The sequence below is a fragment of the Haliotis rubra genome, unplaced genomic scaffold (genome assembly GCF_003918875.1).
Source record: "Haliotis rubra isolate DU_JTF1 unplaced genomic scaffold, ASM391887v1 Scf11, whole genome shotgun sequence".
Classification (NCBI taxonomy): domain Eukaryota; kingdom Metazoa; phylum Mollusca; class Gastropoda; order Lepetellida; family Haliotidae; genus Haliotis; species Haliotis rubra.
In genome coordinates, this window is record NW_025765003.1 from 2,224,216 (window position 1) to 2,247,303 (window position 23,088).

Below are 23,088 nucleotides of genomic sequence, written 5' to 3' on the forward strand. Positions count from 1 at the left end.
CTTTGATAAGTGAGAATGGTTTTACGTCGCTTTTAGCAATATTCCAGCAATATCATGATTCGGGACTCCGGAAAGGCCCTTCACGCATTAATTGTATCGAATCTAACCCGGGTCTTCGGCTTGGCGAGTGAACATTTAAACACTTAACTAGGCATCCCCGCCGCCCCTTTGATGAAGATAACAGGGTCAGATATATCTTTTAAGGGCATTTTTCAGCATTCTCATACATTTTTCAAACACATCCCAGGACATGTCACAACCAAGACAAGTTAACATTACGCAAGGTTTTTCCAGACACGTAATTTCCTAGAAAAGCTAATTTGAGAAATGACGTATCATACCTGTGGTAGTATAAATGTGCCTTGCTTCACAGAAGAATCTCATTCAGTGGTGTCTGTGGAGCAAGTGCCGCATATGAACGAGATGATATATTCGATGGACTCAGCCCACTGATCACCCAGAATTTGGTACCAAAGAGGGGATATACTCGATGTACTCAACCCATTGATCACCCAGAATTTCCCGATGTTGTAAGTATGACGTTGAACTTTCATGCAGTAAAATATATTCATTTACAAACATATCATGAAGGTTGCTATGTAACGCTAAGATTATCCCCATACGTGATCAATACATTTCTGTTAACAATGCCATTATACGCGGATGGTATTTAGCAGTTCCAGAAGAAAGCTGGCTTCGTTCCTCACACGGAAAAAGAAGAACAAGACTTTGGACGTCGGGTATAGCATTATCTGTCAATAATGAAGTGTATGATCGGCAGTTCTGTATGGAAGCGTATTAGTGCCACAGTCTAAAATAAATTCATACTTAAATCTACGTAGATTATGCTGTACTTCTACGAAGTTGATACTTTCATCTGCGAAGCTGAAGGTTTCATCTGATGATACTTGTAACTCCATATAAATATCATACAGTGTGGACTGTTACTCTGGTCTTGTGCTGCAACCCTTGTTGGATATTTATATATGTCAGTCAGAGTTATCTCCTCTTTGGTACCAAATTCTGTGTGATCAGTGGAGTGAGTCCATAGAGTATATGTACTCTTTGGTACCAATTTCTTGGTGATCAGTGGAGTGAGTCCATAGAGTATATCTCCTCTTTGGTACCAAATTCTGGGCGATCGGTGGAGTGAGTCCATAGAGTAGATCTCCTCTTTGGTACCAAATTTTGGGTGATCAATGCAGTGAGTCCATAGAGTATATCTCCTCTTTGGTACCAAATTCTGGGTGATCAGTGGAGTGAGTCCATAGAGTATATCTCCTCTTTGGTACCAAATTCTGGGTGATCAGTGGAGTGAGTCCATAGAGTATATCTCCTCTTTGGTACCAAATTCTGGGTGATCAGTGGAGTGAGTCCATAGAGTATATCTCCTCTTTGGTACCAAAATTCTGGGTAATCAGTGGAGTGAGTCCTTAGAGTATATCTCCTCTTTGGTACCAATTTCTGGGTGATCAGTGGAGTGAGTCCAAAGAGTATATCTCCTCTTTGGTACCAATTTCTGTGTGATCAGTGGATTGAGTCCATAGAGTATATCTCCTCTTTGGTACCAATTTCTGGGTGATCAGTGGAGTGAGTCCATAGAGAATATCTCCTCTTTGGTACCAAATTCTTTGCGATGAGTGGAGTGAGTCCATAGAGTATATCTCCTCTTTGATACCAAATTCTGTGCGATGAGTGAAGTGAGTCCATAGAGTATATCTCCTCTTTGGTACCAAATTCTTGGCGATAAATGGATTGAGTCCTTATAGTATATCTCCTCTTTGGTACGAAATTCTGGGTGATCAGTGGAGTGGGTCCATAGAGTATATGTACTCTTTGGTAACAAATTCTGGGTGATCAGTGGAGTGAGTCCATAGAGTATATCTCCTCTTTGATACCAAATTCTGTGCAATCAGTAGAGTGAGTCCATAGAATATATCTCCTCTTTGGTACCAAATTCTGTGCGATCAGTGGAGTGAGTCCATAGAGAATATCTCCTCTTTGGTACCAAATTCTAGGTGATCTGTGGAGTGAGTCCATAGAGTATATCTCCTCTTTGGTACCAAATTCTGGGCGATGAGTGGAGTGAGTCCTTAGAGTATATCTCCTCTTTGGTACCAAATTCTGTGCGATGAGTGGAGTGACTCCATAGAGTATATCTCCTCTTTGGTACCAAATTCTTGGCGATCAATGAATTGAGTCCTTATAGTATATCTCCTCTTTGGTACCAAATTCTGGGTGATCAGTGGAGTGAGTCCATAGAGTATATCCCCTCTTTGGTACCAAATTCTGGATGATCAGTGGAGTGAGTCCATAGAGTATATCTCCTCTTTGGTACGAAATTCTGGGTGATCAGTGGAGTGAGTCCATAGAGTATGTCTCCTCTTTGGTACCAAATTCTGGGTGATCAGTGGAGTGAGTCCATAGAGTATATCTCCTCTTTGGTACCAAATTTTGGGTGATCAGTGGAGTGAGTCCATAGAGTATATCTCCTCCTTGGTACCAAATTCTGGGTGATCAGTGGAGTGGGTCCATAGAGTATATGTACTTTTTGGTAACAAATTCTGGGTGATCAGTGGAGTGAGTCCATAGAATATATCTCCTCTTTGATACCAAATTCTGTGCAATCAGTAGAGTGAGTCCATAGAGTATATCTCCTCTTTGGTACCAAATTCTGGGTGATCAGTGGAGTGAGTCCTTAGAGTATATCTCCTCTTTGGTATGAAATTCTGGGTGATCAGTGGAGTGAGTCTATCGAGTATATCTCCTCTTTGGTACCAAAATATAGGTGAATACAGACCTCCAGTAAACCTAATTGATCAAATTTCTAAATGAAGAGTTATTTTTTTCATGTTCTGATAATACCCCAGTAAGGACATATGAAGGTTAAATGTCAAAAGAAATCCGCTCATTACCGAATATTACACAGGGTACATGCACATAAACAGGCCCAGAGGTCTCCTCGAGAAATTCAACCGTCGATACATTATTTACAGCCCGTGGGGCAGCTTTTCCCTGAACAGGGGACGATGGAAGCTTACATTTTCCATAGACACGTTAATGGCTAATAACATGATATGCATTATGATCAGATTTGACGCTGTCCGTCTATCTGCTTGAACGGTCAGGTCAAATCTGCTTCATGTGTTTTATGTGGAACTACAATTATATGTTTTGTGAGCTCTGTAAAACGGTTATTGTTCGTAAAACACAAGAAGCCAGGCTTGAATGAAAAGACCATGAAAACGCCTTCTCTGTTGTCAAACACAGCTAAAACAGAAATGTTATTGACGTCACATCAACCATATCATTTGATTACATTTTGCGCCTAACGCTGCATTCAACAATATGTTAGCTGTGTGACGTCGGTCTGTATGTATGCGGGTCTTAAAGAAAGCGTTAACAAAGCATGTACAAAAGCGTCTGTCACACAGCCTAAAAATACATGCGATGTTGGCAGCCACCCAATCCCTCCAATACATCGAGACTGACATTCATTACGAAATTGAAAAAAACCCACGTGAATGGACTGGTCTGTTAAGACTAGGTGTCAGTGACGATATTAATAAAAAACAACTGAATGGCTTGGTCTGTTGAAACAGGCGTCAATGACGAAATTGAAAAAACAAGATGAATGGACTGGTCTGTTAGGACTAGGTGTCAGTGACGAAATTAAAAAAACCCCAACTAAATGGCTTGGTCTGTTGAAACAGGCGTCAATGACGAAATCAAAACAAAAACATGAATGGACTGGTCTGTTAGGACTAGGTGTCATTGACGAAATTAAAAAAACCCAACTAAATGGCTTGGTCTGCTGAAACAGGCGTCAATGAAGAAATTAAAAAAAACAACATGAATGGACTGGTCTGTTAGGACTAGGTGTCAGTGACGATATTAATAAAAAACAACTGAATGGCTTGGTCTGTTGAAACAGGCGTCAATGACGAAATTGAAAAAACAACATGAATGGACTGGTCTGTTAGGACTAGGTGTCAGTGGCGAAATTAAAAAACCCCAACTAAATGGCTTGGTCTGTTGAAACAGGCGTCAATGACGAAATTAAAAATCAAAAACAAACTCGGAATGGCTTGGTCTGTTGAAGCAGGTGAAACGTTTTATTTCTAAAGTTTGAAGTAATAAACTGTCCAGATATTCCAAATGATATGTGCACACATGGGGATGTGCTTAGTTTGGTTTCGTGTCACTGACCCTTGGCATATATGACATAAAACACTTGCCAGGGTAATGGACGTGTATGGACAATGATGTAAATAAATGTATTTCAATAAAATATTACCAACATACCAAAACTTGGCATAAACATAAGTGTAACACAATGTTTTGGAATGCATGGAAATTAGTGCAAATCAATAAATACAAATACTATTCGTGCAGTGTTATCCCATTCAGCGACCACAGTATTTAAACTGACCAGGAAACACTTACTATTGCATGTTGGTCATTTCGCCTTGTTGAAACACAGAAAAACTGTAGCGCGAATAAGGTTGCGCAGCAGAGAGGAAAATGACCAGTCTTCCTATAAGCGAGTGAAGCGAGCAAAGGTTGGAAACCTCGCTTCGGTTCGAAAAATATTGTTAATGTCCAAATAAAATATCGCCACCATCAAAGGTAGACCCCAATTTCATCACAGGGTTGTGCTCTCCATACACAAAATAACTATGAACTCTAACAAATGTTTTTGTTTTTACTATTTACAGATCCCAAGGAAGACACCACACTCGCAGGGACGAATATCATAGGCATCGAAGAAGAAGAAGAGGAGGACAAAGAAGACAGATGGGATTTGAACGATTAAGAGATCTCATAGATGAAGACAATTTGGAAAATATAACCCTGGAACTGGCAAGTGATAAGAGTGGCTTTGAATCAATGTTACATAGTCATTCTATGACATTTGATGAAATCAGGCTTGTACTTGCTGTGGTTGACAAAGCATGCAGTACAGATCACAAGGAAGGACTAAAAAAGGTCCTGAAGACACTATGCACATCGTGTTTTCTGGATACACATCTTGTGAACTTTTTTGACCAGCTTAACCACTATGACGAGATTGAAGACTACAGTAATCATGTGTTTGTTATATGTGAGGAAATACTGAAGAAAAGTCCAAGGAATGCAGGGAAATGCGTTGATGCTTTGCAATGTATTGGATATGCTTTCAGTGATTGCGATATTATCTATGATAATCCAGAACTCGAAGCACATAGAGCGGAGCTGGGGAGGACATGCATTCGGCACGTAGTATTTGGTCAATGCAGAAGCTACGAAGAGGAACCACCAGACAATTACAGGGACCTTGAGATGTTTCCCAGTTTGCAGGACCTGTTGTCAGATGAGCAGCCATTCCTGAGACAGAACAAAGACAAGGGAGCCTACTCTAGCTTAGACACCTACCTTGATGTTCAGTTCCGGTTATTAAGGGAAGATTACATCCAGCCATTGAGGAGAGGCATACTGGAGTACAAACAAAGCAGATTTGACAAAGCTCCGAACAAAGTTGCAGATACATGGTTGTATCATGATGTTCACATAATGCGCTCAGTTTGTACTGATGACATTGACACTAGGTTGACTTTTGATGTTACTCGTGTTGGAAGAATTCGATGGCAGTCAAGTAAACGGTTGATCTATGGTTCATTAGTGTGTCTCTCAAGGGACAACTTTGAGACCATGCTCTTTGCAACTGTTACAAATAGAACTGTCCACGATTTATTAAAGGGGAACATACAGGTAAGGTTTGAGAAAGATTTTGATATTGTTCTCAACATATCGCCAACTGACACATTTGTTATGGCTGAAACTCCAGCTTATTTTGAAGCTTATAGGCACGTCCTTTCAAGGCTCCAGCAAATTGAAGATTTACTTCCATTCCAACGCTATCTTGTTCATTGTGAAACAAACCTTCAGCAGCCAGGATATTTAGATCATGGTGTGCGATACGATATGACTGCTCTCGGAGAATACACTTACAATCTTACATCAGTACCAGTACTAAATACAAGCAAATGGCCACCACAAAGGTTTTATGATCTGAATGAGGTTCAGCTACAAGCAGTGAAGACAGCTCTCACTAAAGAACTAGCCATTATTCAGGGACCACCAGGCACAGGCAAGACATATGTAGGGTTGAAGATCATGCAAGTTCTCTTGGAAAACAAGGACAATTTAGGGTCCAGCAGTGGGATCCTTGTTGTGTGTTATACCAATCATGCCCTGGACCAGTTCCTTGAAGGAATACACAAGTTCCATCCACATGGTATCATTCGAGTTGGAGGGCGAAGCAGTAGCAAGACTCTTGAACCTTACAACCTGAAAGAGCTTCGCATGGACAGAAGGAGAAAGAAAAGAGTGAGGCAAATTGTTCACGATAATCTTTTGGAATGTAAAGACAAAATGGCAGCTATCAAAAACACAATTGAAGAGGTTGGTTGTAGAATCGAGGCAAGCATGCTCGGTGTTCTTCATGAGAATACATTGATGCCATACATGGAACGTCATCACTTGAGGAGCCTGTTAAACAGGTTCAGAGTGGGCAAACAATCGGCAATTTTATCATGGCTTGAGTTTAAACACCTGCCAACATTCCAGCGACTCATAAATGAGTGGACAAGAGCAATTCTTGATTTTGTCAGACGTAAAGAATCCGCCATGGAGGATCCGTCTTATGCTGGTGATATATTGTCGATGTCATTTGTTGACAGAGCTCATGTGTACAAAATATGGCTCGAACGATTCAGACTAAATGTCACTCGGGAAAAGGGAAAAATTGAGAAAGAGTATCAAGCTGAAGCTACCATCAATAGAGGTAAAGACTTCATACTTCGAATGTTGACTGCTCAGCTCAGAGAAGCAGCTATGGCTATACTACCAGATGCCTATTTACAACAGTTTGTTCCAAGATGGGCGTACAGTCTTATCAAGGACACATACTCGGAGTATCATGATGAGTACTCAATAAAAGTTTGGCTTGGAGCTACACCACATGTAGCTGTAGCTGAAGTTGACCTATATGATGCCATTCAAGAACTGGATGAAATCAATTCAGGGCTCTCAAATGCAGATGAAGCAGCAGCTATCATTACCGGACAGAGATTTATTGATGATGAGGTAGATCTTTTCACAAACCAATCAAGTAGACTGTCAGCTCAGATGTCAAAAGCCATAAACACTCTGGCTCTTAGTTTTCAGTCGCTTCTATCCACTACAGTACATGAAGGAAATCAGAGCGCTAATGAACAGGTTCAAGCTGCACACAAACGAAATCAGAAGAAACGACTGGAGAGGATTTTAATGGAAGCACGACCCATCAATACACAAATACTGCATTGCAGAGACGTGTGGTATTTGGATATGAATGATCGGGAATCTTTGTACAAGACTTGGGTAACAGCGTATCAGCACGACTGCAAAGTATCTATTAAAGATAAAGAACAGGAATACAGGCAGTTATCCCAGAGACGGAAGGAAGTATTAAGGGAAGAGGATAAAGACATTCTCTCTCAAGCAGACATCATTGGAATGACAACTACAGGAGCTGCAAAACATGCAAGTCTTCTTGAAGCTGTAGCACCTAGTATTATCATAGTAGAGGAGGCGGCTGAAGTTTTGGAGTCCCACATAATAACATCCCTCAACCCTGAGTGCCAACAACTCATTCTAATAGGAGACCACCAACAGCTGAGACCAAACCCACAGTCTACTTAACTGGCCAGGAAATACAATCTTGACATATCGCTGTTTGAACGACTGGTAAAGAATGGGCTACATCATGTGACTTTAGAATTGCAAACATAGGATGAGACCAGAGACCATCTGTTCTTATGAAACATTATTTACCCGAAATTAAAAGATCACATCTCAGTTACAAATGTAACTCTATCCGTGGTGTTGACAAGAACGTGTTCTTCCTATCCCACCAACATAGGGAACACCATCTAAATGAAACTATGAGCAAGTCAAATGAGCATGAAGCATCATTCATCGTAGCCTTGTGTCGGTACTTTCTGCTCCAGGGCTACGAAGCATCAGACATCACAATACTTGCTGCTTATACTGACAGATCTCACTAATCAAAGACACATGGGAAAGTGAGATTGTCTCTGTTCCAAGATGTCCGTTTGACTTCTGGTTGACAATTTTCAAGGAGAAGAATGCAAGATTGTCCTTTGTCATTTGGTCCGCAGCAATGAGGAAGGATCTGTTGGCTTTTGAGCATTGACAATAGGATTTGTGTTGCGCTCTCACGAGCAAGGGAAGGATGTTTGCTGTTGGGAATTTCCATCTATTTGCAGAGAAAAGCCCATTGTGGGCTAGTATTGTAGGGACTCTACAATCAACAAACTCTATTGGTCCACACATGCTATTAAGGTGTACGAACCATCCAGAAATGACAATTTCAGTCTCAAGTGCAAGGGACTTTGACAAGGCTCCCAATGGTGGATGTACAAAGAGCTGCGGTGTCAGACTAAAGTGTGGTCACACGTGTGACAAAATTTGTCATGTAAATGACATAGAACATACAGAGCATCCATGTACCAAATTATGCATGATGCGTCTGTCCTGCGGGCACAGATGCGCTGGTATTTGTGGAGACTGTGCACGATATGGCTGCATGGAAAAGTGTAAAGAGATAGTCAATGTAACACTAAAATGTGGACACATTTATCAGATGCATTGTCAAGTCTCAAAGAAAAGGTACTCATGCTCTCGCAAATGTGAGCAGCAGCTCGCTTGTGGACACAAATGCATGCAGACCTGCAGCCAGTGCAGAATGTTTGGTCATGTTCAGCAGTGTTGTCGCAACGAAACATACACTTCCATGTGGACATGCTATTGAGACTGAATGTCACAGTTCAGCTTTACAGAAGAGATGCCTACAGTCTTGTACAAAGCTACGTCCCTGTGACCATCCATGCAAAGGGATTTGTGGAGACTGTGCACGAAATGGCTGCATGGAAAAGTGTGAAGTGATAGTCAATGTAACACTAAAATGTGGACACATTTATCAGATGCATTGTCAAGTCTCGAAGAAAAGCTACTCATGCTCTCGCAAATGTGAGCAGCAACTCGCTTGTGGACACAAATGTATGAATACCTGTAACCATTGCAATATTTTTGGCCATGTTCAGAAATGTCGTCAAAAATGTGAGCAATAACTGGATTGTGGATACAAGTAATTTGAAAACTCTAGCTAATGCAATTTTTTCTGGTATGTTACGTGTGCTGTTACAAGAAAAAAGACACTTAAAAAAACATGAATCGACCTTAAAAGGAGATAACACGACGCTAATTGAAATGGCTAGCTCAGCATGATAACATGAGACCCAACCAGACAATCGACCAGTCACGATCTGGGCTAGGATTGGTCTTATCGTCTTGATGACATGGTCCATGAATGTCATCGTGTGTGAATTACGTAGATAGATGATGATCCTGTCGATCAGTGGATTGTCTGGTCCGGAAAGGATTATTTGCAGATCTCCGCTCTAATACTGCGTCGGCAAACACCAAACAAAACCCGACAATCACTATTATGATATGATAACGAGACACAAAAACTAAAAGTTGCCAATAATGAAAGCAGAATGTCATTATGTATATGCCTTTAAATAGTATTAACGAAACAGGATGTCCTACCATTGCTTAATTCTTATAGGAATTTATGTATTACCTCAGGCTAAAGATAAGATGAAGCAATACTTCGATTGCCATTTAAAAGATTACTCATGACAACCTGAAAACATGAAAGTTCGTATAGTTGAAAACATGGCCTGCTGAAGGTGTCCATGAAATATCACGAAAAAGAGTGACGAAATTGTTATCCAAGAAAGGTTTCATGTCCTTGTCACAAAATTAGCCAACAAAGTCAAGTTGTGCTGCCTTCTTAACAAATGTTTAACATTCATTTCATCACTATTTTGCTAGTGGAAGTTGACAATCGAAACTGGCTATTATCTGGCATTTACCTATGATATTGATTTTTTGTAGAAGAGGTCACTATATATATTTATATAGCGCTATAGTCCACACTCTTGTGCTGATATACTGTACGAAACAGTAACAGTCTTAATAGAACTGGAAGAGATCACTGAGATTAGTATTTAGCAAAGAAGTGGGTTTTTAACTGAGACTTGAAAGTGACAATAGTTGGTGAACTCTTTATGGCGAGAGGGAGATTGTCCCAAAGTATGGGGGCTGATGCACTGAAAGCCTTTTCACCAAAGAGCTTCAGTTTAGCCTTGGAACAGACAGGTGATGTTGGTGGTCTGACCGAGGTTTCTGGAGGCCTTGTGATCTAAGATGAGTTCACTGGAGATATGCTGGAACTGACATCTGTACGTAACGTTTTGAAGTGGATCCTTGCCTCTACGGGCAAACCAGTGAAGGTATTTCAAAACTGGGGTGATGCGTGACCGTTTGGACGTCCTGGTGACAATTCTTGCTGCAGTGTAGTGGATTTCTTGAAGGCGTGAGAGAGTTCCGATGTGCATGAATAGTAGTAGCTTTGCATATGTGATCCGGAACAAGCTGCTTTCTTCATTTTTATTTATTTTTGAATGTGAATCTAACTGTTTGTATAGATATATGTGGGGTGAATATAAAAAGTAGCTGTTGTTGAATATGAATACTCGTCGGTATATGAGTCGTAGCAAATGATGAGTGTGAATGGTAGTAGTTGATGAAAATGGACAGTAGTGGATGGTATATATGAATACCAACGGCTGCTCAATTTGAACAGTGGTAGTATGTGAATATGAATAGCAACAGTTGTTAAATGAATAGTAGCAGTTGAAGAATGTGAATAGGGTAGTTGGAGAATATGATTATTAGTAGTTGTTGAGTATGTTTCTTCGTGAGAAACTGCGTTCTTCATCTTTATATATTTAAAAGGGGAATATTTTACTATAAATAAACGTACAGTGAATATGAATAGCAGCACTAGGTGAATATGAATAGTAGCAGTTGATAAATATGAATGGTATCACGCAGTAAATATGAATAGTAACACAGGGTAAAAATGAATATTTTGTACATACATCCCCTGACAAATGCTTTCTCATCTATATGTTTTAAAATGGGAATCTAATTGCTAGGATAGATATTGGTATGGTGAATATGAATAGTAGCACTGATTAATAAATAGTAGCACTTGATGTATGAATAGTAGCACTTGGTTTATGAATAGTAGCACTTGGTTAATATGAATCGTAGCAGTGGTTGAATATGTTGCCATCCATATTTTGTACAAATTGGCCGAACTAAGATCTTTTTCGATGTTCTAAAATTATAGCTTTGTTGGTTGGTTGCCATATGCACCTTCGTATCATCCGAGAAGTGCATTTCATTTGCTGAGGAACAAGCATCAAAGATTGCTATTCCATCTAGGAATGTGACTGACATATGATTTATAGCATGATGAATGACAAACAACAAAAATGTGATTCTTAATCGCACATGTCCCCCATTGTATATGTATAATAATCATGATCGTTATCAACTAAATCCTGTAGATTATTCATGAATTACCAGTAAGTGGTGTCATAGGTAATTATATCAGACAAGAAGAGGGACTTTCTGCATCTACTGAATACATAATCAGATCTTAAACCCAGAGTCATCTCCGCTCTGTACTGGGATAAAGTAAAAATCTATACAAATATACTTCGTCCGTTTGCTTGACAACAACATCTTTACAGAAACATCGAGACAATAGCGCATGAAAAACGTTGCTATCCAAACACTGAGTCCTCTTTGTTGTCAACTTCTGAGAAATGAATTGTTTACAATTCAGAGTTGGAATGTCGTAAAACGAGCCTTTTGTCAATACAATAGCTTTCCGGGTAGTGAAATACATACAACCAGTGCACTTTTTATGCATCAAGTGACTTCAACAGTAGAGTTAAATAATTTATTACATTCCACGGGGCAGGTGGTGCAATAAAAGATAAACTCAATGATTTAGAAATTTAATCTATATAAAGGAGGTAAATGGCAATGGTGTCATGTTCATTGTCTGTCAGATTGATATAATGTCTGTGTCTGTGTCTATGTCTGTTAAATACCCTTTAACTTACCACGTGGTGTTTCAAAACGTATCGAATAAGCATAAGGGGGTGATACGTTTCAAAACGACGAGGATCACAGCACCGTCATTTCTGACCAATTGCTTTCTAAGTACATTTTTTAACACCCTAAAACCATAAAGTTGCGACTCGGATGTAAGTGAGTACGACCGAAGCAAGACTAAATTACAATCAGGAAAGTAGTCCGCCACAATCTGACCTTAGGTCATCACCATGGAGAACTAATGACGTATCCGATCTCATGCGTAGGTTTGATACCAGTTATCTCCCAAGGGTTTCTCGCCTAAGGAAATAATTCTTTAGTCATTATGCAGAGAGACTCACAGATATATGGGGATGACACAGAGTTATCCGCCTTTAAAACGATTAAACTATAGTCAGGATGTGAATTAATGGTTGTGCTTTGTACTGTTGTTCTAAATACTTGTTAAATTCTGGAATTATACATATTGGTATATTTGAACTTGAAAACGTTAGATTGTTGTGAAAATGCATCCCATACCTCCCTTCCCCCCAACCTAACAATTGTTATATGTATTTCTAGGGAGAGGTGTTAAAATAACCTCTGTCGGTTCACTAATCCCATTATTTTTGGGAAATAGCATCGTTTAAATCAAACAATGCACCTTAGAAATTGGTAAATAAGACTTAGCGACACAGGTGATTAACAGTAGCCGGCAGATATAGCGCCCTTGTCTTACTACAGTATCACTGTTCGTTTTATGAACTAACATGGCTCAGAAGAAGTTAGTACACTTTGAATGTGTCTGTGATAAGAGGAATTGTTCCAGTTGTATCGATGTTGACCAGACAGTGATTTTATTATTTGTTCGTGTTTTAACCATTGAAACAGCTGTGTTGAGGTTTGATTTCAATGGATTCAGTGATTTGTGTATTGATATTTCGTTCATATCTATCTATATATTTCTAAATCACATGGCTATATCCGTAGTTGGTTGTGTTAATCCCTTTCATGTATACCCTTATGCTGTTTCTGTTAATCCCGATTAGATGTATATAAGTCTGTTCTGTGCTGTAGTACTTTACTCTTTTTTACTTTAGTAGTTAATATGTATAAAGATATAAAATCGCTAGTACAAGTAAATAATACAACTTCCCAAGCCTCACTGGCGTCCGACAAGGATAGAACCTCTCTCCTTTACTTTTCTCCCTATTCCTGAATGACATGGAATCTTATTTATATTCTAAGGGATGTAAGGGTGTTAACGTTGACATTAGGAATCCAGATGATTCCATTGATATTATGTGGATTCAATTCATTGTATTACTTTATGCTGATGACACTGCTATTTTTGATGTTACACCAGACAGCTTACAAAAGTCCATAAATGCTTTTAATTATGTTGAAGTTAACCGTTAATATTGTGAAAACTAAAGTTGCTATATTTGGAGGCGGTCCTGCTATATCATCATTTTTTTACGGTAGAAATTGTTTAGATATAGTTGATTCCTATACTTATCTTGGAATTAACATGCATAGAAATAGACGATTTATATATGCAATAAAAACTCTATGCGAAAATGCACAAAAAGCAATGTATGTTCTACTCAGGAAGTATCGAAATATCAACTTACCGCTAGACTGTTTATCATCAGCATTTGACACTTTGGTTGTTCCAATTTTAACATATGGCTCAGAAGTTTGGGGGTTTGAAAACCTACACTTAATTGAACAAGTTCATCTAAAATTTCTTAAGCTCGCTGCCGGCCTACGAAACTCTACACCAAATTTTATGGTATATGGGGAACTAGGAAGAGAACCTTTATATATCAAAATATACAAGCGTATTTTAAACTTTGGGCATGAATTACATTTCCAAATAGGTGTAACTAAGTTCTCTCAAGTAATGTTTCGGTTTGTTCAGTTAGATTTAAAATTAATAACAATGACAACCCATGGCTAACTTGTATACAGCGTATCTTAAATAACATTGGTTTAAACCATATTTGGAATAATCCATCTGGGTACTCCACCCCATGGTTAGTTTCGAACGCTGAAAGAATTCTAAAAGAACAGTTCTTTCAAAATTGGAAAGGCGATATCTCTGCAAGACCTAAAGGTTTATATTATTGCTATTTCAAACAGTCTTTTGGATTTGATTCATACCTTCTTCTTCCTAACTGATGAAATTGCGAACATCAAGCCATAACTTCCCTGTGGAAACAGGCCGATGGAATGGGGTGCCAAGAGCTGAAAGACTTTGTCCTCTCTGTAACTCACCTGCTATAGCAGATGAGTTCCATTACCTTCTCAAGTGCGAAACCTTCACCCAAGAGAGATCTATATATATTTCCAAAAGATTCTGCCAATTCCCAAACTTATCTAAAATGGCAATCCTTCTTCAATCAAAAGAGACAAGCATCCTACGTAACCTTTCCAGATACCTTAAATTAATATCATCAAAACTTAGGAGAAAAAACCCTACATTCCATAAAAAACCTCCATCCGTTATTTGTTTCCATGCCTGGTTTATTCGTATGACATTTGTGTGTATATCTGATATGTTTGACTTATCCATGTAGATGTATTCATGTTCTATCTTAGGTATTACAAATGATTTATAATTTATATTCATGTATGTTCTGTCATCTTGATGTTTACTGTATATATATATATATATATATATATATATATATACATATATATATATATATATATATGCCATTATGTATCATGTACCACCGTGGGTGGTTTCGAGAAATACATGATGATGTTTGTCGACAATAAGTGCCTGTACTGAAGTATCGCATCATAATATAATGAAGAAGTTATCATCCGAAAAGTACCTTTCCTTATATTCAGTGGCTCCATAGAGATTTTTTCATCCCCAGAGATGACGGGTGAATGAGCTTGGTTTTACGTTTTCAGCAACATTACTACATAATCACGGCGGGGGAAACCAGAAATGGGCTTCACACATTGTACTCATGATGGGACTCGAACCTGAGTCTTAGGCGTGGCGAGCTAACGCTTTAACAAGATATTGTGATACCTCATCGCCCCAAGAATAAAGTGTCGTATATAGATTTTCTTTTAGTTATTATCCGTAGTTGGTTTTGTTAATCCCTTTCATGTATACCCTTATGCTGTTTCTGTTAATCCCGATTAGATGTATATAAGTCTGTTCTGTGCTGTAGTACTTTACTCTTTTTTACTTTAGTAGTTAATATGTATAAAGATATAAAATCGCTAGTACAAGTAAATAATACAACTTCCCAAGCCTCACTGGCGTCCGACAAGGATAGAACCTCTCTCCTTTACTTTTCTCCCTATTCCTGAATGACATGGAATCTTATTTATATTCTAAGGGATTTGAGGGTGTTAACGTTGACATTAGGAATCCAGATGATTCCATTGATATTCTGTGGATTCAATTCATTGTATTATTTTATGCTGATGACACTGCTATTTTTGATGTTACACCAGACAGCTTGCAAAAGTCCATAAATGCTTTTAATTATGATTTAGTTAAACGTTACTATTGTGAAAACTAAAGTTGTTATATTTGGAGGCGGTCCTGCTATATCATCAAAACTTGCCTTTTCTTACGGTAGAAATTGTTTAGAGATAGTTGATTCCTATACTTATATTGGAATTAACATGCATAGAAATAGACGATTTATATATGCAATAAAAATTGTATGCGAAAATGCACAAAAAGCAATCATGTATGTTCTACTCAGGAAGTCTCGAAATATCAACTTACCGCTTGACTGTTTATCATCAGCATTTGGCACTTTGGTTGTTCCAATTTTAACATATGGCTCAGAAGTTTTGGGGTTTGAAAACCTACACTTAATTGAACAAGTTCATCTAAAATTTCATAAGCACGTTGCCGGCCTACGAAACTCTACACCAAATGTTATGCTGTATGGGGAACTAGGAAAAGAACCTTTATATATCAAGATATACAAGCGTATAAATTACATTTCCAAATAGGTGTAACTAAGTTCTCTCAAGTAATGCTTCGGTTTGTTCAGTTAGATTTAAAATTAATAACAATGACTACCCATGGCTAACTTGTATACAGCGTATCTTAAATAACATTAGTTTAAACCATATTTGGAATAATCCATCTAGGTACTCCACCCCATGGTTAGTTTCGAACGCTGAAAGAATTCTAAAAGAACAGTTCTTTCAAAATTGGAAAGGCGATATTTCTGCAAGCCCTAAAGGTTTATATTATTGCTATTTCAAACAGTCTTTTGGGTTTGATTCATACCTTCTTCCGAACTTATGAAATTGCGAACATCAAGCCATAACTTTCCTGTTGAAACAGGCCGATGGAATGGAGTACCAAGAGCTGAAAGACTTTGTCCTCTCTGTAGCTCACCTGCTATAGCAGATGCTTTCCATTACCTTCTCAAGTGCGAAACCTTCACCCAAGAGAGATCTATATATATTTCCAAAAGATTCTGCCAATTCCCAAACTTATCTAAAATGGCAATCCTTCTTCAATCAAAAGAGACAAGCATCCTACGTAACCTTTCCAGATACCTTAAATTAATATCATCAAAACTTAGGAGAAAACCCCCTACATTCCATAAAAAACCTCCATCCGTTATTTGTTTCCATGCCTGGTTTATTCGTATGACATTTGTGTGTATATCTGATATGTTTGACTTATCCATGTAGATGTATTCATGTTCTATCTGAGGTATTACAAATGATTTATAATTTATATTCATGTATGTTCTGTCATCTTGGTGTTTACTGTATATATATATATGCCACTATGTATCATGTACCACCGTGGGTGGTTTCGAGAAATAAATGATGATGTTTGTCGACAATAAGTGCCTGTACTGAAGTATCGTATCATAATATAATGAAGAAGTTATCATCCGAAAAGTACCTTTCCTTATATTCAGTGGCTCCATAGAGATTTTTTCATCCACAGAGATGACGGGTGAATGAGCTTGGTTTTACGTTTTCAGCAACATTACTACATAATCACGGCGGGGGAAACCAGAAATGGGCTTCACACATTGTACTCATGATGGGACTCGAACCTGAGTCTTAGGCGTGGCGAGCTAACGCTTTAACCACATATTGTGATACCTCATCGCCCCAAGAATAAAGTCGTATATAGATTTTCTTTTAGTTATTAAAACTGTAGTGGAGTTTTAAGTCTTGCTGATATTTTTCAGATAGCTTCTTAATGCAGTGTGTTTCATCGCCTTTCTTCACCTTTCGGAATGAATTTCATGGAATGCTGACCACTGAAATATTTGTGTCAACGACCCAATATAACCCATATTCCAGCAATATGGCGGCGGTCTGGACCACACAATCTAGTGATCAACAGCATGAACAGCAATCTACGCAACTGGGATACGATGACATGTGTCAACCAGGTCAGCGAGCCTGACCACCCGATCCCGTTAGTTTCCTCTTACTACAAGCATGGGTTGCTGGAGATCAATTCTAACCTGGATCGTCACGGGTAACATTGCAGTGTTCTCGGATCAGCCTCTGATAACACTTAAATTGCTGTATGTGCTTATAATAGCCCACTTATTCTTCAAACATTGCCTCTTAAATACAGGTCATTGTTTATCCAGGGGCATCGGGTAGCATAGTGGTTAAAGCATCCGGTCGACGATCTGAAGGCCGGGTTCGATTCCCCACATGGGTACAATGTGTGAAGTCCATTTCTGGTGTCCCCCGCCGTGATATTGCTGGAATATTGCTAAAACCGGCGTCAAACTAAACCCACTCTCTTATTATTCATCAACACAGCCCCGTTCTCTAATGTTATCCTTTACGGACACAGTCAATATAACGCATGTTAAAGGGGGGCAACTCCAGCTGCCTTATTGACCAAGCTATCGACACGTCCTGGAGTTGAGCATTCTCTTCCCACAGAGGTTACTCCTATCATATCTTCCTACGTAACCTCTGTTCTAATACGGCCCTTTCATGGTGTGAGCGTTCAAGACTCGTGATTGGAGGTAATCAGATTTAGTTGTGCAATCAGCGACGTTGTTTCAAAAGTGATCATTCGCAAGGCCTCGGTAATTTCCGTATACTTCGAGAAAACTAAACCTCTTCCACTGCGCGATGCGCAAACGTTTCTTCTAGACAGAACTCAGTCATGTTATGGCGGATCAGTGGCGTCTCCATCGCCCTCGTTGACAACGGACAAGCTAGCCATTAAACGTCTTGTATGTAACATCAACACAAGTCCCCGGCAGATGGGGGATATTTGTGGCCTCACATTTGCTTGTGTTAGTCAAGTTGAATCTAAGTCGATGTAACACGTGTTCTGATTGGATAGAAAGAAGGGAGATAATTCGTGTTGCGATCTTTTGCCGCTAGGGGATTTTACGAGAACCGGGAAATATGGCCGTATTAGAACAGAGGTTACGTAGGAAGATATGACAGGAGTAACCTCTGTGGGAAGAGAATGGGAGTTGAGTGGTGAAAGGGAGACGATTCGTGGAATCTAAACACGAGAGCGAGAAACTTCTGTCCATCGGTGTTTGGTATTATCACTTGAGATTGAAGAGTGAGTGAGTTTAGTTTTACACCGCACTCAGCAATATTCCAGCTATATGGCGGCGGTCTGTAAATAATCAAGTCTGGACCAGACAATCCAGTGATCATCAGCAGGAGCATCGATCTGCACAATTGGGAACCGATGACATGTGTCAACCAAGTCAGCGAGCCTGACCACCCGATCCCGTTAGTCGCCTCTTACAACAAGCATGGGTTACTGAAGATTCATTCTAACCCGGATCTTCACGGGTTGAGATTGAAGATATAGCAAGAAAGAGTGAACATTGGGGCTCATTGTCAGTCCACCATTTGTGTACAGTTCGTGTGCAAAGTTTAATGTTATAGTTATCTAATTCATTAATCAAAGGTCCACGTATATTTCAAGAGTAATATTCTGTACACAATGCCTCTAAGAAAGTGATCAAATGTAACATGCATTGCATGCTTACACTTTCTCAGTAAACTACATAATTTGCAACTAAACCCCAAAGTACTAGAATCTGAATTTTACTGAAAAAAATGTAATCCCAAGTATAACGTATGCTATATTTGTTCCTTTATAATCTAATTTCATACCATCTTACATACATGTCTATTCTAAGAGAAGTATGTATTGTCGTCAAAATTAATTCAATATAGGTGAACAGGTATTGCAAGAGTCATATTTTGTCCTTTAAAATTAAACTCAACATAATGAACATATTGTTGGTTTTATTTTAAAAAACCCAGCCAACATATTTTGTCATTTATAATTTGATTCAACATAGGTGAACGTAAATTTCATATATTTTGTCTTTATGTTTTATTTAAACGTAGATGTACAACTATACTATTCAAAAAAAGAAACGCATAACCCAGAAATCTGTTGCGAAAGTGTTGCATTTTCAAACAAATAGAGTTTAGTACATGAATTTTTCACATCAGTTTAGAAGGAGAAAATGTCTATACAACCAAGTGGACAAGTTAAGTTAACGGAGACGTTGAGCGCGATGGCGACGACGAAGCGCGGTTCCAACGTCGGGTCTCTTGGCTCTCAGTCCAATCTTTCTCAATCTGTTCCTTACCGTTTGACCGGATATCCTCCGAAGTCCAGGCACCCTGGCTACTGTGCTCTCACCCGTGGCAGTACGATCACGCAAATGTAGTACCCGGATGTACCGATCTTGGGCTGCACGATGACACGAGGTCTGCCTGTACGTACGGGGAGGGTCATTTGTTATGCCCGTTTGGTTGTAACGAGCTGCAAGCCGTGATATCGTGCTCAGAGTAACATTCAGACGCCGGGCAACAGAAAATTGATAATATACAGCGTGCATTCTTTCAATGGCGATGTTCCGTGTAGCAGCGTCAAGACGTGGCGTAGTAATTTGACCTTGAAACGCCTTCAAAACGAATGCCGATTTCCGAACGTAATCTGGATTTTTATAGCCAGACAGTGCATGCTCTTTGCTGCACAAAATTTCAAGTGGAAGGTGATTGCTGTTGCGTTAGTTGTAGCGATGCCTTTTTAATCCTTGTAAGAAATTTCTTTAAAATCAACATTTTCAGCTCAAGTCGATTTTTTACTTGTACAATTGTGTAAAATCATGTTATCAACACTTTTGTTACATATTTTGACGATTGTTTGAACACAATAGTTAATTAATAGATTTAAAAATGCTTATGCATTTCTTTTTGTGATGTATAATTTATGAGAAGTATTGTTGTCTTATTTTGAGTTATTAAGCATAGGTGTACATTGATTTCAAAAGTAACATATTTGTCGTTTATAATTTAATTAAACATAGTTATCGGGTACATATTTTTAAGCAAAAGTACTTTTCGTTTTAACTTTTGCTTCTTTGTTAAAAATACTCGAACGCATTTCCAAGGGTCATATTCTTCAACAAAAACTGCAGAAAGATAAGTTGGGCAATCTTATCAAACAGCATGAGAAAATCCCATCAAGTCACGAAGTGAGATAAATATTATTTGATAAGAAAAGCCAAATGTTCTGTTCACTCTACAAAACCGGCCCAAGTCAAGGCAGGTATCAGCAGCGACATCAGCACCGTCATGCACGTCGTTGGCGAGGTAATCCTTAACACAACGTTAAACCTCATTTCACCTCATCTCATCTCAAGAAGAAACCGACGTGACAACCTGACGCCTGAAACTCAACATTAATGTTCCCGAGTCAGCTGTTATAGTTCTCATTTATTGCAAAGTATTCCCTTATCAATACTGAAATACTTGGCAACAAGACGACAGATTATGGCGATCGATAGCGGAAACAATCGTGGATGTCAAGGAGAATTGAATGTCATGAGCGATAACTATCTGCTGAGATAAGAAGGGAATCCATTAATATTTCAGGATGTTTCTATATAAGGAATCGCAAGCCGTGCGTCGATATACAAGCCTTGGTGCACCTTCTGTACCTCGTCACCTGGTGGCATATGTCCAGTGTCTCATTTATGGGTTGGGGAATAGTATGATGTTTGTTGTGTAATAAAGTATTGAGAAATATTTGAGTGAGTGAGTGAGTGGGTGGGTGGGTGGTTGGTTGGTTTGGTGGATGGGTGAGTGAGTGAGTGTGATGGTGGGTGGGTGAGTGAGTGTGTGTGGGTGAGTGATGGATGAGTGAGTGAGTGGGTGGGTGGTTGGTGGTGATGGATGAGTGATTGAGTGAGTGAGTGAAGTGTTTGGATGGATGGTTGATGAGGAGTGAATGGTTGGGTGGGTGAGAGTGAGTGAGAGAGTGGGTGGGTGGGTGGGTGGTGAGTGAGTGAGTGAATGGGTGTTTTGATGGGTGGGTGGATGAGTGAGTGAGAGGGTGGGTGGGTTGGTGAGTGAGTGAGTGAGTGGTTTGATGAGTGGGTGAATGAGTGAGGAGATCAGTGAGTGAGTGAATGAGGTTTAAATCCACTTTGATCATTATTTCAGTTATATCACGTTGTATCATCTTCATGTCGGAGGACACCTGTGAAGATCCGGGTTAGAATTGATCTCCAGCAACCCCTGCTTGTCGAAAGAGGCGACTAACAGGATCGGGTGGGCAGACTCGCTGACTTGGTTGACACATGTGATGGTATGTCAATTGCATAGATCTATGCTCATACGTTTGATCACTGGAGTGTCTGGTACAGACTCAATTATTTACAGACCGCCGCCATATAGCTGGAATATTGCTGAGTAAAACTAAACTCACTCACTCATGTCGGAGGAAATCCTGAAGTCAAGTCAAGGTGACCCTGGTCAAACACGGGTTCCGCAAATCTAGAACCGTAATCATTCGAACCAACGGTCATAGGTTTCTTGCCACCTAAGGGAATCAACTGTGTTTATGAATGCAGTATACAGGTGGACGCTCCCTACAATAATTGTCTGGAAGGACGTGTTTCCGTATTAAGGAGGTTTCACTGTACTTATAGTTCATGTCAAAATAATGAGCTGAATCAGACATGGATTTTGTTAAAGATCGATGTGTCAGATGTGAAAGTGTTCTCCACATGTCTATCATAAAACTTTGGGGACGCTTTACTGAGGCCTTGGTAAAATCAGAGGCTGCAAGAGCAGTATGGTCCCCAGGGAGTTGAGATTGATAATACGACGTGCCGTTGAGATTGACGTCCAGTGATCGAGGGAAAAAACAAAGTGCCTGTGAGCAGCTGAGCTGGATATGTAAATCTTAGTTTTCGCTTAATCAATTTGTGATCTCAAAAACTCATTTCGAGATGTAAGTTGTTCGATGTGGTTTCATAAAGCAAAGTCATTGTGAAGGACTGGTGGTCAGATAATTAAAATGTATAGTCTAATCAATTAAGCCTTAATCACAGGCCAATGAAGAGTGGGTTAAAATTGGTCTTCGAGCAAACCATGCTTGTTGTAAGAGACGACTAACGGGATCGGGTGGTCAGGCTCGCTGACATGTTATCGTATCGCAATTGCATAGATCATTGGATTGTTTGGTCCAGACTCTATTATTAACAGACCGCCGCCTTTCTAGCTGAGTGGGTTACACAAGAAATGAAGAAGACAAACAATACAAACCTTAACCATAGATACATAGACATAATGAGTGAGTGAGTAAGTATGGTTTTACGCCGCTTTTAACATATTCTAGCAATGTCAAGGTCGGGAAAATAGTCTTCACACAACACCCATGTGTGGATTCAAACCGGGCCTTCAGCGTGACGAGCGAACGATTCAACCACTGGTCTACCCCTCCACCCCACATTGTAGGAGTAGAGTGACTTAGTGAGTGAGTGGGTTTAGTTCTACGCCGCTTTTAGCAATATTGCAGCAATGTCACGGCGGTTGTAGGAGTAGGAATGAATCACAGTTAAAATTATTCGACAAAAAGATAAACTGCTTGGCTTAGCAGTTTATTTAGCTTGCTTGACCATCCAAACTATATATTTAGAGTCATGGTGACGAACAGTCTGTTGAGAGATGCCCAGAGGTAGCAGAAATTACAAC

At 39.4% G+C, this 23,088-nt stretch overlaps 1 protein-coding gene and 2 long non-coding RNA genes across 3 annotated transcripts; 2 read left to right on the forward strand and 1 right to left on the reverse strand.

The window, feature by feature from the left end:
* Positions 1 to 337: 337 nt before the first annotated feature.
* Positions 338 to 7,725, forward strand: LOC124285448 (NFX1-type zinc finger-containing protein 1-like). Its single transcript, XM_046721676.1, has 2 exons — positions 338 to 530; positions 4,719 to 7,725. Exons 1-2 carry the CDS (start codon positions 526 to 528, stop codon positions 7,723 to 7,725), a joined length of 3,012 nt encoding a protein of 1,003 aa, XP_046577632.1. The 5' UTR covers positions 338 to 525.
* Positions 7,726 to 13,693: 5,968 nt separating this feature from the next.
* LOC124284445 lies at positions 13,694 to 16,086 on the reverse strand. The gene is made up of 2 exons (XR_006900552.1): positions 16,019 to 16,086; positions 13,694 to 13,886 (listed from the first exon to the last, which is right to left on the reverse strand). It is a non-coding gene; the product is annotated as an uncharacterized LOC124284445 (long non-coding RNA).
* LOC124284438 lies at positions 13,880 to 16,919 on the forward strand. Its single transcript, XR_006900551.1, has 2 exons — positions 13,880 to 13,949; positions 16,066 to 16,919. It is a non-coding gene; the product is annotated as an uncharacterized LOC124284438 (long non-coding RNA).
* Positions 16,920 to 23,088: the final 6,169 nt, after the last annotated feature.